Source organism: Hyperolius riggenbachi, chromosome 9 (genome assembly GCF_040937935.1).
Source record: "Hyperolius riggenbachi isolate aHypRig1 chromosome 9, aHypRig1.pri, whole genome shotgun sequence".
NCBI lineage: Eukaryota > Metazoa > Chordata > Amphibia > Anura > Hyperoliidae > Hyperolius > Hyperolius riggenbachi.
In genome coordinates, this window is record NC_090654.1 from 96,183,717 (window position 1) to 96,207,339 (window position 23,623).

The 23,623-nt window shown below is 44.4% G+C and overlaps 1 protein-coding gene across 3 annotated transcripts in view; it reads left to right on the forward strand.

Annotated features, from left to right (window-relative positions):
• Nucleotides 1-419: 419 nt before the first annotated feature.
• The window catches only part of LOC137531676 (uncharacterized), a 43,010-nt gene continuing 19,806 nt past the window's right edge, over nt 420-23,623 (forward strand). For 2 of the 3 annotated variants that reach the window (XM_068251628.1, XM_068251629.1), the window contains exons 1-2: nt 420-598; nt 18,971-19,315. In XM_068251628.1, coding sequence (XP_068107729.1) covers nt 499-598; nt 18,971-19,315 — 445 coding nt within the window. In that variant the 5' untranslated portion in view covers nt 420-498. Of the gene's footprint in view, nt 599-12,910; nt 12,964-18,970; nt 19,316-23,623 lie in introns of those variants that run through there. The other variant, XM_068251630.1, reaches the window with a different exon arrangement.

The window sequence follows — 23,623 nt, forward strand, 5'->3', positions numbered from 1 at the left end:
AACTTGTGTTTTTGCACATTCCTTTTATAAAAAATCGCTCCAAAAAATGGTACAGGCAGCACATATTCTGAAAATTGAAATGCTGTTGTGAGAACACCTTCAATAGGGTAACACTTCTCTAGTGCTTTACCGGTCTCTTTGCGATCGGCAAACAGAGCACCATTGCTCAGCGTGAACCAGCCCATATTCCATATCGGAGCTGTAACATTGTATCTGTTTTATAAGCCTCAAATAAAAAAATAAAATATTTTGAAAGGAAAGGAAAACTGAAAGGAGTTTCATTGGTCCTAAGTCCTGACGAAAGTGAAAGTGGTTCAGGCAACACTGCAACACTGAGCAATGCAAAGAATGTATTTCACATCCTCTTCAGATTTCTCCGCCTCCCAGGGATAAATATAAATCCAGAATCACAGACAGCACATGTATATAGGAGCTGGACAGCTTGTCAATGCAGACAATTCAGAACTTTGACATTTGCTGCTCGGTCATATATATCCCATGACTCTCTCTGTGTATGTGGATGTACTTATCACAAGAATCGGAGGGGAGCCTGACATTATAGGTGCATCAAGCATGTTTAATCCCATCCTAATACCAGGTAAGGAGCTTTTTGTTTTTATTATTGCATTATTAGTAAAGTGCTGTCACATTCCATAGCAGTTTACATGAAATGAGGAAGAGATGAAGAATCCCAATACTATGACTAAAGACAAGCCTGCACTACAAAGCTTATGTTTAGAAGCTATGTATACACATTGTGGCACTCACAACAATCACTTTTGATTGTGTGGGGTGACATTTTACTAATTTCTGTACAGACACAGTGCCAAGCAGCCTGAGCTGTGGTATGGAGAGGGGAGGGTGAGTAGGAGGTGAGGATGGGTACCACTGTCAGGTGCATGGGATACTACAATAGTGACCAGTATTATCCATTCTGCAGAGCAGCATGGTGGCGTAGTGGTTAGCACATGGTGGCGTAGTGGTTAGCACATGGTGGCGTAGTGGTTAGCGCATGGTGGCGTAGTGGTTAGCGCTCTCGCCTTGTCGCGCTCCCCGGTTCGCATCCCAGCCAGGTCAACATCTGCAAGGAGTTTGTATGTTCTCCCCATGTCTGTGTGGGTTTCCTCTGGGCACTCTGGTTTCCTCCCACATCCAATAAACATACAGATAAGTTAATTGGCTTCCCCCTAAAATTGGCCCTAGACTATGATACATGCACTACATGATACATACATAGACATATAACTATAGCAGGGACGAGATTGTGAGCCCCTCTGAGGGACAGTTAGTGACAAGACAATATACTCTGTACAGCACTGCGTAATATGTCGGCGCTATATAAATACTATACCCGGTAATAAATAAATAAAATTCTGGGAGATCATCAAAGAGGAGGCTGCTGATGTCAAGTGTGATGCCTACTCTCATATTATATTGTTACCCCAGATGGCCACAAGGGGTTTTTCCAAGCTATGAAAATCCAGAATATATATTGACCATATATGTAATGAACTAATTTTCTATGAAATGTAATTTACTTTGCACAGTCCACTGATCAGGGCCGTGCAGAGGATCCTTAAAGAGAACCTGAACTCAAAATAAAAACTCAAAATAAACATACACAGGTCATACTTACCTCCTGTGTAGTCTATTACTCAATCTCTTTCTCCTCTCCTGAGTCCTGTTTGTCCACTGTGATCAATGGAATTCTCTGTCCTCCAGTTTGAAAATGGCCATTACCCCATAACAGCTACCTGGTCAGCACACTGTTAAACTATAATATCGCCCACTTGAGCCATAGGTAAACATAGACATTATCTTGCACATTCAGTTTTAACTGACAGCTGCTGATATATAACTGACAGCAACTGGTATTTTTCAGTTCTGACAAAATATTGTCAGAACTGGAAGGTGTCACTGTAAGAAGAAAATGGTCAGATTCTGAGAGGAACTGTGTAACGAATGTGGAATTCTCTCCGTGGTCATCGCACAGGACGCGCGCTGACACTGCGAAAAATCCTCCACAAGCGTATTTATAATTTGAGAGAACCCAGCAAAAGGTGCAACGCACCTGTAGAGGGAAATTCCTGTTGGCAGATGGAGCTGTGGAGTGCAGAGGAACAGATCCTCTGCCCTGCCACAGACGCCAGACAGGAATTGTACGAAGGGAAGAACGCAGGGCAAGATAGCCCTTAACCTCTTGCCGACCGCGTCACTCCGGTAGGCGTGGCCGCGGCGGCAGCCCCAGGACCGCCTAACGCCAATTGGCGTAAAGTCCTGGGGCTCTGTTTTGCAGGAGATCGCGCGCAGGCTGCGCGTGCATCTCCTGCTTGGGGGGCGGAGCTCCGCCCCGCCTTCAGTCTCCGAGCGGCTATTGCCGCTCGGGAGACTGTTAGACGGCGATTACGCCGTCTATTTACTAGGTGCAGCCGTGTGACACGGCTGTCCCCCTGGGGGACAAGAGAGCGATCGGCTCTCATAGGCAGAAGCCTATGACAGCCGATCGCCGTAGTTGGCCGGCTGGGGGGAGGGAGGGAGCGAGGGAGGGAGGGGATTTAAAGGAAGAGGGTTTTTTTTTTTTAAAAAACGGCAACACAAATATTTATTAAAAAAAAATAAACATGGGGGGAGCGATCAGACCCCACCAACAGAGAGCTCTGTTGGTGGGGAGAAAAGGGGGGGGGATCACTCGTGTGTTATGTTGTGCGGTCCTGCAGCTTGGCCTTAAAGCTGCAGTGGCCTTTTAAACTAAAAATTGCCTGGTCACTAGGGGGGTTTAGCCCTGCAGTCCTCAAGAGGTTAAAGAGAGAGAGTAAAGCGACAGAGGGTATGTGTGTCCACCAATCTAGTCGCCACCCTGCGACGATGAACACACAACCATGAAGATCAGGTGAGAAGGCAAAGGGAAGAACGCAGGGCAAGATAGCCCTTAACCTCTTGCCGACCGCGTCACTCAGGTAGGCGTGGCCGCGGCGGCAGCCCCAGGACCGCCTAACGCCAATTGGCGTAAAGTCCTGGGGCTCTGTTTTGCAGGAGATCGCGCGCAGGCTGCGCGTGCATCTCCTGCTTGGGGGGCGGAGCTCCGCCCCGCCTTCAGTCTCCGAGCGGCTATTGCCGCTCGGGAGACTGTTAGACGGCGATTACGCCGTCTATTTACTAGGTGCAGCCGTGTGACACGGCTGTCCCCCTGGGGGACAAGAGAGTGATCGGCTCTCATAGGCAGAAGCCTATGACAGCCGATCGCCGTAGTTGGCCGGCTGTGGGGAGGGAGGGAGCGAGGGAGGGAGGGGATTTAAAGGAAGAGGGTTTTTTTTTTAAAAAAACGGCAACACAAATATTTATTAAAAAAAAATAAACATGGGGGGAGCGATCAGACCCCACCAACAGAGAGCTCTGTTGGTGGGGAGAAAAGGGGGGGGGGAATCACTCGTGTGTTATGTTGTGCGGCCCTGCAGCTTGGCCTTAAAGCTGCAGTGGCCTTTTAAACTAAAAATTGCCTGGTCACTAGGGGGGTTTAGCCCTGCAGTCCTCAAGAGGTTAAAGAGAGAGAGTAAAGCGACAGAGAGTATGTGTGTCCACCAATCTAGTCGCCACCCTGCGACGATGAACACACAACCATGAAGATCAGGTGAGAAGGCAATCGCAAGAGATGGCGATTGCTAACAGCGACACAAGACCGAATAAGCACAGAGGAGGAATGTATGTATGTCCACCAATCTAGTCGCCAACCTGCGACGGTGGACACACAACAGAGGAAACCAAGTGAGAACGCAATCGCAAGAGAAGCGATTACGAATGAGAATGAGCACAGGGACAGAATGTATATGTGTGCACCAATCTAGTCGCCAGCACGCGACGGTGCACACACAACAGTAGAAACAAAGTAGGAACGCAATCGCGAGAGCGGCGATTGCCAGAGGTGACACAAGACTTAAGCAAGACAGGGCATAAGAGTAGCAAATGCACAGCAAATCATACAATGAGAAGATAAGGAAAATAACAAACGCTAACTAAACGCAAACACCGCACTCATTCGCAACAGCAAACGTGTTTACAGCGCGATCTCCGCACGTTAAGCGCAACAGAGACAAGCACGCCTAACTAACCACCGCCACACAAACACGAAACAGAGAACGCGAGCGCTTGCTTAACGGTTACCTCACCGAGCCTACAGCAAGCGTTCGTATCAGACAAGACAGACAGACGGACAGGAAACAGGATAGGAATGATCCACTGCTCTTTCCGCCAGAGCGAGTGTGATCCGGGTTCAGTGACAGGATCCCAGATCAGAAGGATCCACAGCCGCTACCGCTAGAGGCTAGTGCGATCCAAGCAAGACAGGCAGATGAGATAGGCGGTAGCAACCGCTGCTCCAGCTATACTCCAAGAAAGCAGACCAGAAGGATCCACAGCCGCTACTGCTACCGCTAGAGGCTAGTGCGATCCAAGTAAGAAAGATGAAACAGAAGGGACTACCAGTAGCAACCGCTGCTCTGGTTAGCACCCACAGACTGACAGGACGATTTCCTATCGACCACCGTTGGCGACAGGACAATCACAGCAGAGAGGCAACATAGACAAAACAGATAAGCAGGCTAACTGCACTAGAGGAGCTGCCTAGTTCAGTCCCCAGAATTACTCTAAGATAACTATAACAATTTAACAGGGAAGGCTGACACTCCAGGAGTATATTTAACAAACCGTTATGACGAGCAAAGCCTTCTGGGAGCAGAAGGCTTTTATACTGCCAGCCCTCAAAGGAAACAGCTGGGCAATTTGCATGTATGAAAAACCCTCAGCAAAGCAACTCTGAAAGTTGCAAGATGAAGCCAGGTCTCTTTTCCAGAGACCTGCATCTCTCAGACACAAGGAATGGTCAAACAGCTGTCTGCCTGTGCAGCCAGCTGAGCGGATCATTACAAACTGACGGTGAGGTTAGTATGTAATTTTCACTTGCAGGTACATTGTGTGTTTATTTTAATTAATTTTGCTCGCTTCAGGTTTCCTATAAGGCTACTTTCCCTCTAGGTGCTGTGCCGTCTGTTCTGACGGGCCCGCACATAGGATGCGAGAAGCAGGGCCGGATTTCTGGAAAGGCCACAGAGGCCACGGCCTAGGGCGATAAAATCAGATAAGATCAGAAGGGCGGCAGGACTTGGAGAGAGAAGAGGTTATATGTCAAAGTAAATCATCTCTTCTGGTCCTGCAGCACAGCCAGCCAGCGCCCTGCTCTGCACTAATATCTGAATTCCAGAGTTCCCCAATCCCTGCATCTCTCTCTCTCACACTTCTTGATGTGTTATAACAATCAGGATCAATTATAACTGCAACCTGATGATCCATTCCTGGTGATGGACATACAAGTGGATGTGAGAAATAAAAGGAATTTACATTACAAAGCAGATAGAACTAAGTTCCGCTGAGTTTTAATGCAGGCATTCACAAACATCAGTGAGATCTGCTAGTTTCTTTACTTTCTCTTTTACAGCTGTGACACTGACCCCAGAAGCAGTAAATTACACTCTTATCTAACCCTAATTTATGACTGTTTCTCTTTTGTTTTTTTTCTTCCTAGCCAGCAGTGGTCTCAGTTAACTCTTTCCCGACTAATTATCTGTCCTTCAGCTCCTACCATCTATAACTGCAGGAATAAAAATGCTGTTTGCTTCCCTATCATTGCTACACTGTTACTGTCACCTGAGCTGTTACTACCTCTATGCTAGTGTGTATGGTTTGGCATCCTGCTTTCATGTAGCAGCAGAGCATTGTACCATCTTAGCCATCAGCGAAAGCAGAAAGTTTTGAATCAGGATGATACCATTTATTGGCTTAAAATAAAAAGAGTCATCTTTCTGCTAATAAGCCTTCTTCAGACTTTGTTCCTGTATACTGCCAATATGTTAGAGCACACCACCATATGTACATTCAGCATTCAAAAGAGATACATAGATTTTTCAGCAAATATAAATAAATGTCATTCAGATGCTTTAAAGTGGAGCTGAACTCTTGCACAGGACAGAAGGAAAACAGAGAATGTACCATGTATGTATTTAGAGAGCATGTGTAATTCACCCTCCTATGTGTCTAATCACAAGTTGTAATTTATCTCTACACTGTGTCACCTGACTGCCACAACATCTAAGCTTATTTGAAAGCACAGGATGTTAACGATATGTCTGCTTCCATGAAAGCAGGAAGTATACACACTGCAGATTTATTGCAGGATTTATATCAGCTGTAACAAATAAATGTTTTTCTTTAAAGGTTATGTTGTTGCATATCTTTTAGAGCAGAGAGGAAGTTCTGAGTTCAGGTCCACTGTAATTACATAACTGAAACAAAGATGGTGGATTGTGAAACAGGGAGGAGCCAGGAAGCCGAGAATGATGGCCTCTATAAGGAGGCAGTGCTGCTGATAGAGCCAAACCCAACACACTTTGAGAAAGCCCTGTGGGCGGGCGAAACGCGTCAGTGGGCGGGGCTAGGCAGACGCATGTGAGCGCTCACTACCTGGGACGCCGGGCTGCACCATCTACCTCCGCTGTGAGATGTTATGAGACCGGAGCAGGAAGCGTGGAAGGTGATGCGACATGAGCATCGGGCGGCTGCTGACAAGGAAAAGCCCTGAGCGTAGCTCCCTCTGAAGCGCGCAGTATCTGCAGGAAGGTCGTGAGTAACATATCAGCACATGGCAATCATTACATACGGAAGCATACAGCGCAATAGAGAATGTGGTAGATACTGCTGAGCTGTTTGAGAAGCAGTGGACTGTGACTTTCTGCTGGCTAGCATATGTCAACTGTATTAAGGAGATCTGACTTGTGGAAATATGGAGATGAGAAATGAAAGTGATTGAAGTTATCAAAGTGGCTATATCCCCATTGCTGTGCAGGTTTGATAGGTCATTTAAATCAGAGGAAAGTCAAGGACAGACCGGTTGCAGCAGAAGAAGAAACAAGTTCCATCTTACAGCAACAGTGCACTGTTGCTGGAGTGTAAATGAGGAGGCCTCGTGGTGTGCGCCGGGTGGAGGGCCCACATATGTCCAGACATGATTGGATATACCGTTTGATTTGCATAGGCTTTACGCTGGTGATCAACACGGTATTATACCATGATGGGGACAGTGGGAAATCAGTAGAGCTCACATGTTTCAGCTTTGGTTTTAGAATTTTAAATGTAGTGTGAACCATGTTTTGTACAAAGTTTTGTAGGCTGTAATTAAAATTATTGAAGCACATGAAGACACTCTGGTTTGGAGTTAGTGGATGACCACTGTAATTACAACAGAACATCCAAAGTGGGTCCTGACAGGATGTTTGCTGCTTACCTGTTCTCTGTTTTGGATGGGCTTCTCTCCATTGCACTGCCTGCCACCGGTTTGTGGCTCCGACTGCAGCCAGTCGCACAGAGGATAAAGAAGCAGCGCATGCTCTGGTCACTCGCGCTCCCTTTAATTTCTCGCTCCTGCCCAGATGTGCACAGCAAACGAGGCCGGTACAGTGTTGACAAGTACCTTTTTGACAAGTACCGGTCATACATCAGCGTCATTTCTCAAGTATGCATGCCCAGAACACTATCTGCTGCTGTGCACATTCGGGCAGGAGAGCAAATTACAGGAATTATTTGTTGAATAGGGGGGCAGAGCAGCACAACTGAAATGAGCCCATTTAAACCAGTGATCGCTAGTCAGAGTGTTGGACATAATATTTTTTGGTGGTGGTGGGTGGGTGGGGGGGGGATGGGGTGGGGGTGGGGTAGGGGTTGGTGACAACAGGCCTAGGGCACTGGAAAGTACAAATCCGGCCCTGGCGACAAGCAAGCTAACCTGAAAATCTATTGACCTTCATGTTACCGTTTACATTAGTTAAAGAGCTTTACGTTTTAATGCCTCTGGGAACATTCAGTCGCATGACCCAAGCGATTTCCCGCCAGGTGAATTAGAAGTGCAGCTTCCCGTTGTCATGACGTGCGTCGTAACGCTTGCACAAAACCTGGTTCAAGCATGCGTTAGCTAGTGGGAAAGGGCCCTAAGGGGTGGTGCTCAAATTTAGTGGCACCCTTCTGAATTAAAATATCTACAACTTACGTTGCATATATATTCAATTTTCCTATAAATTATTTTATTTTGACACACCTAAAACAAGCATGTAGCTAATCCATCCTGACTTCAATCAGATCACCTGATCTGCATGCTTGTTCAGGGCTTATGGCAAAAAGTATTAGAGACAGAGTCTCAGCAGGACAGCCAGGCAATCTGCATTGTTTACAAGTGTAATACGTATGTCAGCCTCCATATCCTTCTCAGTTCAGGTGTGCTTTTAATAATTTCTTCAGAACTACGATGATAAGCAATGTCCTAGCAGAGCCTAGCTATTCCTTTATCATACTGGGGGCAACTATACTAACTACCTATACTGGGGCAGCTATACTACCTATACTGGGGGCAACTATACTAGCTACCTATACTGGGGCAACTATACTACCTATACTGGGGCAACTATACTGGCTACCAATACAGGGCGCAACAATATTGGCTACCTATACTGGGGACAACTACACTAGCTACCTATACTGGGGCAACTATACTGGCTACAGTGTTCTCCCCAGAAATTTTTTCCAGCCGGGTGGCATGAAATAGTAGCCGGGTGGCATGAAAAAGTAGCCGAGTGGCATGAAAAAGTAGCCGGGTGGGGCAAGATGAGAGAATGCAGGGCCGATGCTTCTGTGTGCAACTCTGCTTACAGAATATACAGCATAGGAGGAAGTCAGCCAATGACAGCCGGGTGCTCACCAAAACTAGCCGGGTGGAGCACCCGGCTAAAAGAGCCTGGGGAGAACACTGGGCTACCTATACTGGGGCCAACTATACCGCCTACCTATATTGGGGGCAACTGTACCTGGCTACCCTATACAGGAGGCACCTGTACCCGGCTACCTACCTACCTAAACTGAGAGTGAAAATTTTGGGTGCTGTGCGACCATTCCAAATCGGGAAGGGGGGGGGGGGGAAGAGCGCATCCTCACAAGTTTGCCTTAGGCAGCAAAAGGTCTAGAGCCGGCCTTGGCCAGATCTGCCCAGTCGCGAAAGGGTTAAAGGCAAGGCTTCTGAGTCACTCATTGATTGATTACATATTAGTGACAGAATGAAAACTGAAAGTGTTTTCTGCATTGTTTTATTGTGTTCTCCAGGTGTTTGACTTAGTGTCACATGTTGTCCATGACCGTATCTAGGTGACATGCAACAAATTTTGCATTTAATTGTTAAGGAAAATACCATTCACTCTACCATCTGTAAATATATGTAATAGTCTTATATCAATAAAGTGACCATGGCTCTCTGAGTCGCATCTATGTACAAACCTTCAATACTTGTTGCCCAGCAGGGATTGGAATTTGTACATCAGGCCCAGAACTGTTGCCCAAGATATAGACACATTGCTAGCCTATAGATTAGTAATGCATATAGTAGTAAGAATGATGGGTGGTGCAGGACAAAGCAGCTTCCTACGGAGGAAGTAATGAGCAGAACAATGTGATCGGGGGCTGTTTGGGCAACGAGGGTCAGTTAAGATCCAGCATGCACACTAGATTACTTACAAGACGGGCTTATCCGCCACCCCATTTTAATTTAATTTAGCATGTATACTTTAGTATGCTTTAGTACCAGCATACTGAGAGCATTATCACACAGGCAATGTTAAACAATAAACTTTAAACACACACTCGGATATGTAAATACACACTCTTATGTGCAAGCCCACACACTAACATACAAGTAGATACACACATATGCGGTTCGGCCGCGAACATCGGTGATTTACGTTCGCGTCGAAACGCACACTTTATGGCCCCTATACTACATCATTGGGCTAAACTTTGACCCTCTACATCACAGTCAGCAGACTGCCAATCAGTCTGCACTCCCTCCTAGAGCCCCCTTCCCCCCCCCCCCCTTATATAAGGCAGCTGCGTCGGCCATTATCTCACTCATTGTTGCTGCAGTAGTGAGAGAAGAGAGAGAGAGTTGCTGCAGAGATTAGGGAAAGCTTAGTTAGGCTCTTGTAGCTTGCTCCTAGCTGATATTTGTTGTTGAAAAGAACCACAAAAAGAGCATTTTCAGAGCTACTGTTCTTGTGAAGTTTTTTTTTTTTTTTGTGCATGCTGCCACTGATGACCTGGAACAAACGCTTCAGGATACTTTCATGATCCTGTTTACTTCTAATTGTAACCCACTGCGTCACCTTGAAACTGGATCACCTCAGTTTCGACTGTGTGGAGGGTCAAAGTCCATGGGAGATATACAAAACTTATGGACGAAATGGTTCCTTCAGCAGAGTAGGCCTTTTTGCAAGAACACATCTATGTCCTATAGTTCCCCCCCCCCCCCCCCCCCTTCCACACCCGCACACACGCACACTCGCACACACACACACTTCTGATAGACTCAAGACTTATGATACAGAGAACCTTATGATACAAAGTTTGTTATACAAGAATTATTCATTAAACACAATCAAATCATTCCACAATGAATCCTACATATTATTTGCTTTCTAGCTCAGACAGTATGCATGCGTAAATAGAGTCCTGTTTTGTTGGTCGCCCCTTGTCATGCTTTTTCATGCATCTTTCTAGATCTTCAGTGTAGTTATCCTTTCTGTCTGAACTTTATAAACATTCTACATATTTTTCTTTTCATCGTCAATATGTTTAGGCTTCTGAACTATAATGCTTAAAATTGTCATTAAAAGAATACAAAATATTTACATTCTATTTCCTGGGTTATGATGGAGTGGTACTTCTATCTAAGGCCCATATGCAATTAATTGTTTCTCCTAAGTTATCTACTAGCAGATAATTTTCATATTCTCTTTAACCACTTGAGGACCCACCCTTTACCCCCCCCCTTAAGGACAAGCGCTGTTTTAGCTGATCCGTGATGGGTGGGCTGTGCAGCCCCCAGCACAGATCAGGGTGCAGGCAGAGCAACCAGATCGCCCCCCCTTTTTCCCCACTAGGGGGATGATGTGCTGGGGGGGTCTGATCGCTCCTGCCTGCCTGGGTGTTGCGGGGGGGGGGGGGCACCTCAAAGCCCCCCTCCACGGCGAAATTCCCTCCTCCCTCTCCTACCTGCTACCCCTCCGGTGATCGGGGCTGCACAGGACGCTATCCGTCCTGTGCAGCCAGTGACAGGCTGTCCCATGGCGGCGATCCCCGGCCGCTGATTGGCCGGGGATCGCCGATCTGCCTTACGGCGCTGCTGCGCAGCAGCGCCGTACAATGTAAACAAAGCGGATTATTTCCGCTTGTGTTTACATTTAGCCTGCGAGCCGCGATCGGCGGCCCGCAGGCTATTCACGGAGCCCCCCGCCGTGAATTGACAGGAAGCAGCCGCTCGCGCGAGCGGCTGCTTCCTGATTAATTAGCCTGCAGCCGGCGACGCAGAACTGCGTCGCTATTCCTGCAGCTGCCACTTTGCCGACGCGCGTTATGAGTGCGCGGTCGGCAAGTGGTTAAAATAACTTTTCATCTATTCACTTTTTACATTTGAAAAAGTACCCAAAAGTTGGTGAAATGTGCTATCAATTTTATTCTTTTTTTTTTCTTTTTTGCTTGTTGCTGGCTTAAAAGGCATTTTATGACAAGGGGTCATATTTCTCCTGAGTTTTCTCCTAGGAGATAATTTTTCATCTTCAATTTAACATACATTTTTAGCACTTTGTAATGGAAAAAGTACCAAAAAATGTATTTACAAGTCAGACAACTCAGGAGTAAAAAGGATTTGCATATGGGCCTAGTGTTCTGTTTGTCTAAACATTGCTGAACCGTCCTCATGGGTACCGCCAGGATACTTGCAGCCAGACAAACAATTTAGGTCCGCACAATCTTCAGATCGTTTTTAAATCTTTATTATCAAAAAGTTAAAAACATAATGCTATGTGGCAGCAACAGTCAACTGTTTTGGGCTCTTGCCCTTCTTCAAGCCGCCCAGGAAAACATTAGTTTGAGTGTTATGCCGATATACATTTCTGCCATTTGATGTATGATGTAAGTCATTGCAGATCACTGATCCACGTATTTCACGTTTAATGTTTGTATTTCTCTTAAGGGGCAGCGACCAGTGACATCTTTTAGGCTAGTCATGTGATGGGTAATAAATAGCAGTTCCCCATCAGGTCCGCTTTAAACATGCTGTGCTGTGATTGGTTGTTCATATGTATATATAGTGGAAGTTAATGTGTATGCATTTGATTCTGGGCGGCGTGAAGAGCCTGAAACAGCTGACTGTTGCTGCCACATAGCATTATGTTTTTAACTTTTTTGATAATAAAGACTTAAAAATGATCTGAAGATTGTGAACATTACTTTATGCAGCATATAAAATCTGTTACCCCTAGTGTGTTCGGTAAATACTGAGCTAACACAATGAGCCCAATCAAATTCACTTTTTCTCCTAAGTTTCTCTTCTTTCATCTTCTTTTGAAAATAACTTTTCCCCCCAAAAGTAGGTGAAAAAGTACTAAAGTACTGTCACAATTGTTGTGACAATTTTCTTGCTTGCTGGTGGCTTCAAAGGAATTTTATTGATAAGATGGGAAAATATCACCTAGGAGAAAACACTTGGAATAAAAGTGAATTTGGATCGGTCCCAATATGTGTTAAAACACAGCTGTTTTAGATTTCTGTAACAACACAGTCCGCTAAGCAGGCATTTTAAAACTGAAACTGGCCCCAGGATATCTGAATGGCTGAGACATGTCGGGGCTGAAATGAAACTTGGTGAAACTGAAAGTGTTTCAATCAGGCATCCATTCCGTCATGCCACAACAACAAAGAGATGAATGTATTCCACACACCTCCTTAGCTTTCTGCTCTGCCCCAGATTCCCTGAATATAAACACAGTATCACAGAAGTGACTGATATTAGAACTGCAACAATCATGTCTCGTACCATTCAAGGTAAGGGCCTTTCTGTTATTATTATTTCCCATCATTTGTAAAATGTGATCACATTCTATAGCACTTTACATGAAATAATTAAGAAAGTTTATTAAAGGACCACTATAATTAAAGTTGTAAAATACATGTGTATGTTTACTTATCAGAAGTACATTTCTACCAATTTAAAATGCAGTTATATTGTTCTTTATGGTGCTTATATTATTATAATTTCACTGTTTTTCTTTTTAAATAAAACACTATTGAATTACATAACACTAAATAAAAAATGACCAAGGGGTACACATTACGGGAACTAGACAATCACAAAATGTGACACAAGAGGGCAAAAGACCCTGAGTCATAATCTTCTTTTTACTTCACATTATAGTAGTATACAACTCAATTTTTATCTATGGTCTAAAGTATTAAACTCAGCATAAAACTAATAGGAAAAAAGATATAAATGATTACTCAAAGGATTAATGCTCAAGCTTTTCAGTTCAATTAGCTGCTAAGAGCAGAGAGCGTTTTCACCTATATTTGATCTGTAATTACCGTACTTAATTACAAGTCAATCTCATAGTTTGCTCTGAAACCTTCAGTAATATCAGTTAAGCTGGCCATGCACTAGGCCGATGCCCGCCAGATCGACAGCAGATTTGATCACTGGGATCGAATCTGCTGTCACATCGTTCCCGCTACACGCCGAATTTCGATCTATTTCGTTCGATTCCGTCGATCGCTCCGTGTGGAAAATTACCGTCGATCGCCCGCGGGTAGGGAGCGCGTCGCTAGTGGCGTTCGAGTGCCCGACGACCGACGCAATAGAGCCCGCATACATTACCTGCTCCGCCGGCGCGACTCACCCCGGTCACCGCTGCTCCGTCTCCGCGCTGGTCTCCGGGTCTTCACTTCTTCCTGCCCGGCAGGAAGTTTAAACAGTAGAGGGCGCTCTACTGTTTAAACTTCCTGCCGGGCAGGAAGAAGTGAAGCATGCCGGAGCCGGAGACCAGAGTGGAGACGGAGCAGCGGTGACCAAGGGCAGTCGAGCCGGCCGGAGCAGGTAATGTATGCGGGCGGGGGGAGCGGCGGCAGCACCACCACAGATTGTGAACGGTTTCAGGCTGAAATCGGTTCACAATCTGTTTGCTGTAAAGGTAGCCATACAATCCCTCTCTTATCAGATTCGATCAGAGAGGGATCTATCTGTTGGTTTGTATCTGATGACAAATCGACCAGTGTATGGCTACCTTTAGCCTCTGTAAGGTGTAAATATGCCTTCAAATGGCATAAGAGCAGTTTTCTATTTGTTTATTACTGTTTTAGAGGAAACATTTATTTTTGCGTTTCATCCCACTTTAATTACCAGTATTATTATTGATTTATAAAGCGCCAACATATTCTGCAGGGCTGTACAAAGTAAGAAAGAAATATGGAGTTAATAATAATAGCAGCCAAGTTCAGTACAGATTGGAGTAGTGCCAGTCTGTTAGTTGGTAATCTACAAAGTAGTATGTTACAATAGTCCAGGTGAGATATTATATATATTATAAGAGTTGTGTCCTGAGTGAGAAAAGGTTAGATGCGAGATATATTTTTGTGTTTGAGATCACAGGAGCTGGTTAGGTAGTGAATGTGAGGAATACAAGAGAGAGAACAGTCAAATATTACCCCTAAGTGCCGTGCTTTGGGAACTGAAGTTATAGGGGTGATATTAACCACTTTGTCCTCCTTGACGTATTTATACGTCAAAGAGGACATGCGCGCACCCGAGTGCTCCCGCAGCCGATCGCGCGCGTGCACGCACGCTCCCGGCTGCGGATTCGGTAGTCCAGGAATCAGTGAATCGGGCCATGGTGCCCGATCACTGATTCCTCTCCCTCGCAGAAAAAGCGACAGCTTCTCTCGGAAGCTTCGCTTTTTCTGACTCTCATGTCCCTCTAAGCGTACATTGTACGCTTAGAGTGACGCAATGTAAACAAACTCAAGGTTGCCATCTTGTGGCCAAAAAGTAAAACTACATGTAAAAGTAAAAAAACATTAACACACACATATATTTCCCTAAATCAAACACTATTTACATCCCACCCTCCCAAAAATGCCCACATAAAATGTTTAATAAAAAAAAAACATTACAATAAAAAAAAATAAAAACACATAAATATTTACCTAAGGGTCTAAACTTTTTAAATATCTATGTAAAGATGAAATATTTCTTTCTTTTTTTTTTTTAATAAGCTTGTAAATAGGGATGGATGCAAAACGGAAAAAATGCACTTTTATTTCCAAATAAAATATTGTCGCCATACATTGTGATAGGGACATAATTTAAACGGTGAAATACCCGAGACAAATGGGCAAATACAATACGTGGGTTTTAATTATGGAGGCATGTATTATTTTAAAACGATAATGGCCGAAAACTGAGAAATAATGAATTTTTTCCGTTTTTTTCTTATTCTTCCTGTTAAAATGCATTTACAGTAATGTGGCTCTTAGCAAAATGTACCCCTTAAAGAAATCCTAATTGGTGGCGGAAAAAACAAGATATAGATAAGTTCATTGTGATAAGTAATGATAAAGTTATAGGCTAATGAATAGGAGGTGAACATTGCTCGGATTTATAAAGTGAAAACGACTGAGGGCTTAAAGAGAATCTGTATTGTTAAAATCGCGCAAAAGTAAACATACCAGTGCGTTAGGGGACATCTCCTATTACCCTCTGTCACAATTTCGCCGCTCCTCACCGCATTAAAAGTGGTTAAAAACAGTTTTAAAAAGTTTGTTTATAAACAAACAAAATGGCCACCAAAACAGGAAGTAGGTTGATGTACAGTATGTCCACACATAGAAAATACATCCATACACAAGCAGGCTGTATACACCCTTCCTTTTGAATCTCAAGAGATCGTTTGTGTGTTTATTTCCCCCTGCAGAATCTCATGCACTGAAGTTTCAGGCTGCTCTTTTCTTCCTGCAAACAGCTTTGCCCTTGTCTGTAATCCTCAGTATGTGAAAGCCCAGCCAGCTCAGAGGACGATTTATCCAGCTTGTAAAAGATAAGAGAGAAGCTGCCCTAATCTAAACAATATACAGGCAGTGTGCATAGAGGGGCCTGGAAGGGGGAGTTCATATCAGAACCACAACACTGAAGAACTTGGCAGCCTTCCAGACACAGGCCGACAAGTCTGACAGGGGAAAGATATATTGATTTATTACAGAGACTGTGATAGTAGAACTTGCTGCAGTAAGCCAGAACACATTAGAATAGCTTTTGGAACTTGTAGGATGATAAAAAACAGGATGAAATTTTTGTTACGGAGTCTCTTTAAGTGGTTAACATTGATTGTTACATCAGGCAGAGAGGTGGACAGAGACGGTAGAAAAATCATTAGTTCTGTTTTATTCATATTAAGTTCTAAAAACCGAGAGGTCATGAAAGAGTATATGGTAGACAAATAGTCAGGAACTCGTAAATACTGTATATGTGAATATTAGATTTGAAAAGGTCAGTTTGGAAGTGCAGGAGAATTAGATTTGGGAAAGGTCAGTTTAGAAGTACATCAGAATGTTGGTAGTGACTACTAACCTGAGGCTAATCGTGCAGGCTCCAATTTTGCGTTTCACTTACCGCAAGGAATCCAATGGATCTGTTGCAGAATGTCAAGTGTGCACAGATCCTATTATTGGAACCAAGATCAGCAGCACCACTCTTTAAGAAATAGCTCTTTATTCAGACACGTAATTAAAATAGCATGCCAAAAAATGGGCTTAGACGCAGCCCATTTTTTTTGGGCATGTGATTTTAATTACGTGTCTGAATAAAGAGCTATTTCTTCAAGAGTGGTGCTGCTGATCTTGGTTTCTTGAATCGGCGACCCTTGGGCATCAGGGTCATATCAGCTTTAGCACACTCCTATCTCCATTGGAGTGCTTGGTCTAACACATTGCAGATCCTATTAATAACACAGGATCTGCGAACATGTCTATTTTAGGAAATAGTCAGTTTTTTGTCCGAGGTGGGCGTCCTAACACTAAACATCACCCTGGACATGCCTAACACTAGTATTGCATTTACTGTTTGACTAAGGCTTAGTTCACATTATAAGCCAAAATGGTCTGCTTCACAGACTGGACCACAACTATCTAATGGGCATGTCAATGAATCCTATGTTAAGTATGTCCATTTTGGCCAATATTTGCTTTGTCCATTGCAGTGTCGGAATGCAAACTCATTGCATGTACGATAATTACTGACACCAGAGGGAAGTCAGATAATGATATGACGTGTCAGTTCCAACAGACATATCTGAACAGGTTGTTCAGTTCCATGGACAGTGGCAGAGTATGACTGTCACCATGCTGCTACTGTCCACAGCACTGAACCGTGTAGTGTGAACAGAGTTTTGTGTTTACTGTTATAGTTAAGAATGCCCAATACATTTCTTTACACTCTGCCTATAGCACTACCTATAATTAAAAGAAGTTACACTAAATTTACTCTGCTGTCACATCAATTATACTGTGACATCTAAGACTAACACAAAATTACATTTCATGAGCCGAAATGCAACATTCAACCAACCCTAAAATAATCTGGTTCCTCTTCTCTCTCTGTTTGGCCTGCATTTAGAAGTACGAGGGTAGAGCCTCTGGCTTGAATAAATGCTTATTGATTTGGATGTCATTTCTGTTTTTACAAGGGAGCCTCAATAAAGGTTTCATCATGGTTAGAGAAGCAGAGGTAGCCATTTCGGCACTCCATACTCTTCAGGCAAACTTGCTGTTGCCGGAGTGGCATCCTCTGTTTCTAGGACCGGGATAGGCAAAAATGGTACAGGAAATTTGGACGCACAATGCACCGCCATTGGCCTTAATGTGAATTACAGCTATAGCGTCGCCCAGACAGTAACTTGGGCACCAGCAAATTACTATACAACAGCGTTATTCGGCAGCTAGCAACAGCTGGCAGCTGAATTAGCTCTTACCCCAGAGTCCACTGCGGCCTGTACGGGGAACAGTAATTAACGCCACCGGGCAGGGCCAGGCCAAGGCAGCGGCAAGAGAGGCTCCAGCCTCAGGATGCATAGTAGGAAGGGCGCACAACTCACTCAGCTATCATTCCCCTCACCGGCATAACAATAGGGGATGCGATCCCTGCCCCAAGTGGGGGGGGGGGGCCCATAGGGCCCGCACAGGAACTTTTTGGGGGGCAGGAGGGGTTGCAACATAAGAGGCGAGCATGGCCGCAGATCGGTGGGGGGCCCTGGGGTGCCTCTTAGTCTAATAGAAATGAGTATGCGATGGCTGGGGTAGGAGGGATGGAGGGGCGCACTTTGAGGTCTCAGCCTTGGGTGCTGGAGGACCTGGTCTCAGCTCTGCCACTAGGACTTATGCAGGAGCGGGGTGAGCCATTTTTCTGCTTTGCCCTGTGCCTAGATTTCCCAGTGCCTTAAAGTGAACTTCCAGACTAAAAATCTACTCAGCAGCACTGAAAAGGCTTGGTGTTTCTTTAACAGTTTCACGGCATCAGCACTTTGTTTTCCTTATCCAAGCCTCATTTTTAGCTGCACAGAAGAAAAATGCCCGGGCATTTTTTCCCTGATGCTGTGCAAAGCATGATGGGATTTCTGATGTTGTTATTCTCATTCTGCTGTTTTGATGCTTTTTTTTTTTTTTTTTTTTTTTGAATTTGAGATTTGAAGCCTAGCGGGCACAGCTGGGAGGGGTGATTAGGACTCAGGACAGTTGGAATGGTGTCTCATGCTCCCTGTCACCTCCTTTCAACCAAAAAGATGGCTGCCCCCATGAACAAAATGGCTGCCCCCATGAAATCACAAACATTTGCCTATTCTTTTAAAACAGGGTGGGCAAGAGATTATATTACAAATCTATTTTAATTAACATAACCAATGTAACTTTGTTTGTTTAGGCTGAAGTTCCCCTTTAATTACATGCATGCTCTAAGATAACCCAAATATTGCCATAAAGTTTAATAGATAAACGTTAATCATTTCTGTTTTAGGCCTTGTTTTATTACTGTTCACTATATCCAGTGGCTCAACCATTAAATATAAGGAGAATTCAGCTGAAATAAAATTATGTGGGATCAAGTGTGTCAGTCAACTCTCGTACAAGCTGGATTATTACTCTGTTCCTGCTGTTCGCGTTCCTATGATGGATGTGATATGTAACAAGTCATACTGGAAGATCCATGATGAGTCCACCAGCGAGGTTATTCTGGATGAGCCTAGCGGATGCTGCACTATCAGAGAGGTAGAGAAGAGGGGCAGTGGATTCTACGCACTCAGCCTTGGAGGTATAGATGGAAAACTGACACTGAAGACCGGTGACAAAAACAACACCATAGGTAAGACATTTGAAGGACTTTCCGAAATTATTCAATGATACATGTAATTGCATGTATGTGACTATTGTAAAAAGTAGTTTCATTGTGCTAACTTTTACCTTAAAGAGACACTGAAGCGAAAACAAAATTATGATATTATGATTTGTATGCGTAGTGGAGCTAAGAAATAGAACATTAAGATCAGATACATCAGTCTAATTGTTTCCAGTACAGGAAGAGTTAAGAAACTCTAGTTGTTATCTCTATGCAATAAAGCCATTAAACTCTACGACTTTCAAAGTCGTGGAGAGGGCTGACTCCTGACTTTTATTATCTCAACTGTAAGTAAACAAATGTCTTTTTCTCTGCCAGAGGAGAGGTCATTAGTTCACAGACTGCTCTGAAAGAATCATTTTGAATGCAGAGTGTTGTGTAATCTGCACATATTAGAGAATGATGCAATGTTAGAAAAACACTATATACCTGAAAATAAAAATATGAGGATATTTTCTTTGCTGCTAATCTTCTAGTAATTATTCATAGTACACAACCAATTCATTATATCATATTTTTTTCCCCAGTAAATTAATGAGGTTACAGGCGCTACTCCAAACTTATGTATAGTTTCACAAACAATGAAGCAAGGAGACCATGGGTCGCCACACAGTGGGATGGGAACAACCTCCCTAAATGAATGGAATAAAGTCTGTGCAGGCGCTCAACATAGATAGTAGTTCACAGTCCCAGAATAGTCTGTATTCAAATAGGCAAAAACGATCTCACACGTTCAAAAATAAATATCCACCAGGTACTCTCACCAGATCAGTTGGCTGACTCAATCACAAATCAGCAAAACCAGTATAACAATGTACTCCAACGATCTTCCACTGCTCTTAGCATCTGTAGATTAAACACAATGTGCGGACATAGCGTGATACTGCTAGATCACAGGTTGTTATAACAGTTCGCCCCGTGTTAGGTGATAAGGTGATCAGCCGTGTGTTCCCACCACCAATGCTATAATGGTTAACTGCTCACCAGATTCCAATGCTGACCCCCTGTGACGATCAGCTATGCACGCTTGTGTTTAAAACTTTTGTTGTTCAGATGAGATGGCATTCCTTAAACATTGAAACAAAGGCTCCCATAGCATAATACTGTATTTAATAAACATTAAAAACATACTGATGCACTTACAAAAGAAGACATCTAACAGCGCATAAAGTACAATCCTCGGCAGTGTTCGGTGAGTTGCTCCGTATCCTCAATCGCGTCTCCCAGTGCGACTTCCGCCAGAGGCCACGCCTGACTCATCAGAGGCATAGCTGATCGTCACAGGGGGTCAGCATTGGAATCTGGTGAGCAGTTAACCATTATAGCATTGGTGGTGGGAACACACGGCTGATCACCTTATCACCTAACACGGGGCGAACTGTTATTACAACCTGTGATCTAGCAGTATCACGCTATGTCCGCACATTGTGTTTAATCTACAGATGCTAAGAGCAGTGGAAGATCGTTGGAGTACATTGTTATGCTGGTTTTGCTGATTTGTGATTGAGTCAGCCAACTGATCTGGTGAGAGTACCTGGTGGATATTTATTTTTGAACGTGTGAGATCGTTTTTGCCTATTTGAATACAGACTATTCTGGGACTGTGAACTACTATCTATGTTGAGCGCCTGCACAGACTTTATTCCATATTTTTTTTTCCGCTTCAGTGTCTCTTTAAGTCCCTATGCAATAGTAACTGCAATAGTAACATAAAGGAAGATTACTGATGGTGTAAATAAACTCTTATGTGGGTGTGCTTTCTGTGTGTCTCTCATGTTGGCATAGGGAGAATAATAGTATAACCATTGGATACGATATGTTTGGTTCACAACTATCAGCTATACCAGGTGCAATGTAAATTTGGGGCTATGGTGCACCGGCTGCCGAGTGCTTTACTTGTAGAGCAAATCTTCAACTTTTCCCACTGTATAGTTATGCTATGTTTGGGTAACAGTGAGACTGCCCTCAGCTATTGAAGCATTGCTACTCAGCCAGTCACCAACACCAGATCTGTAGCTATTTTATTGCTAAGTGTAGTGCTCGGCTATTGAATAGCAAGTAACTCCTCTGCTACACTGTAGCCATGTTGGCCATTAAAAAGCTGAGCTCCAGATATTGGCACCTGGGCTTGACTCTGATATAACTGAGGTTTGGATAGAGGGATAGGTACAGTTAGTTGAGTTAGTGTTAGAGGATGGGGAGAGGATATAGGGGATAGTCAGGTAGAGAACATTAATGTTAAGTGTTGAGGTAGGTGTTAGCTTTAATAGGAAAGAGAGTGTTAGGCATATAGATAGGAGTATGGCATGACCAGTGGGTGGGAATAGTGTTAAGCATATAAATAGGGGAATGCTTAGGGAAGGGGGGGGGGGGTAGTATTAGTCATATAGAAAGAGGTATGCTTAGGGTGGTTTGGGTGTTAGATGACAGAAAAGGGGTATGCTTAGTAACCATCACCAGGCACCCAAGTGAATGTTTTTACAATACATACTCCTGATCATGGCTAGAGAAGCAAAGGTGGCCATTTGAGAACTCCACCCTCTTCAGGGAAACTTGCTGAAGCCATGGCTGCCTCCTCTAATTCTAGGACACCACTGCACCAGTGCTATTTGTGCATGTCAATTTTACCAGTAAGTTGTGAATCAACATCATGATGAGATAAACATGGGTACATATAATATTAAGTCTAGTTAGAACACGTTGCCTATGTTTATTCTATTTTTTTTTACATTGCAATGGTTAAAGTGGATTCAAGATAAACTTTTACACATTTTATAATTGTGCCCCTCACATATATTTTATAGGGCATTCCTCAAGCCAAATACTTTTTTTAGTTTTAATGCCCTAATTCCCTATAAACTAACCAAGCCACACCAACAACTTCTCCAGGGCCTAGGCATTCTGAGTCCCATGTAACAAGTGCTTGTGAGAGCTCAGTCTGGGGAGGAGGAGGCTTTTCAGGAAGTAGGAGAAGGAGGAGTTACTAGCTGCAGGGGTGTAGCTAGGGGTGGGCGGGGTAGGTCATGTGCCCTCGGGCGCTGGGTCCCTAGGGGCGCCCAGCTGTGACCTGAGGGTTTTTTTTTATTTATATTTATTTAATCATATCCCCCAGCGGGAGCGCAGAGAAGAGGGAGAGTGATGGGCACAGCGGTAGGGAAGGGGGGACATCTCCCCCCTTCCCTCACCTTGGGGCTCCCCCTCTCTTTCATTTCCCCCTCCAGATATGAGCGGCGGGCGGCAGGACACTTACTCTATTCGTGGCGGAGAAGAGAGATCTGTGCCACTATTCTGGTCTAGACTAGACCAGAGTAGCAGAGCACAGATCTTTAGATGCGCCAGGAATAGGATAAGTGTTCTGCCGCCAACCCGCCGCTCATATCTGGATGGGGGAGCGAGAGAGAGGGGGAGCCCCAAGGTGAGGGAAGGGGGGAGACGTCCCTCCTTCCCCACCGTTGTGCCCACCGCTCTCCCTCTTTTCTGCGCTCCCGCCTCCCGCTGGGGGGACACCTGGCTACCTGTTCTGGGGACAGCTATACCCCTGGCTACATATACGTTGGACATATACCCCTGGCTACATATACTGGGGACATATACCCCTGGCTACATATACTGGGGACATATACCCCTGGCTACATATACTGGGCACATATACCTCTGGCTACATATACTGGGGACATATACCCCTGGTTACATATACTGGGCACATATACACCTGGCAACATATACTGGGCACATATACCCATGGCTACATATACAGGGCACATAAACCCCTGGTTACATATACTGAGCACATATATCCCTGGCTCCATATACTGGGCACATATACCCCTGGCTACATATAATGGGGACACCTACCCCTGGCTACATATACTGGGGACACATATACATCTGGCTACCTATTCTGGGTACACCTATAGGCCTGGTTACTTCCACTGGGGACACCTATAGACCTGGTTACCTATACTGGGGGCACCTATTTTGGGGGAACTGCTGCCAGATTAACTGTATTTTTGGGGAACCGCTGCTGCCAGGTTAAGTGTATTTTGGGGAACAGCTGCCAGATTATATTTATGTTGGGGGAACCACTGCTGCCATATTATGTCTATTTTGGGGCAACCATTGCCGTATTATCTGCATTTTGGAGGAACCTCTGCCTAATTACATGTATTTTTGGTGAAATTCTGTCAGTTTACATGTATTTTTGGGGAAACACTATGGCAGAGCTCAAACTTCCCTGGCAGACCTTTTACACCACTGCTAAGGTCATGTATATTT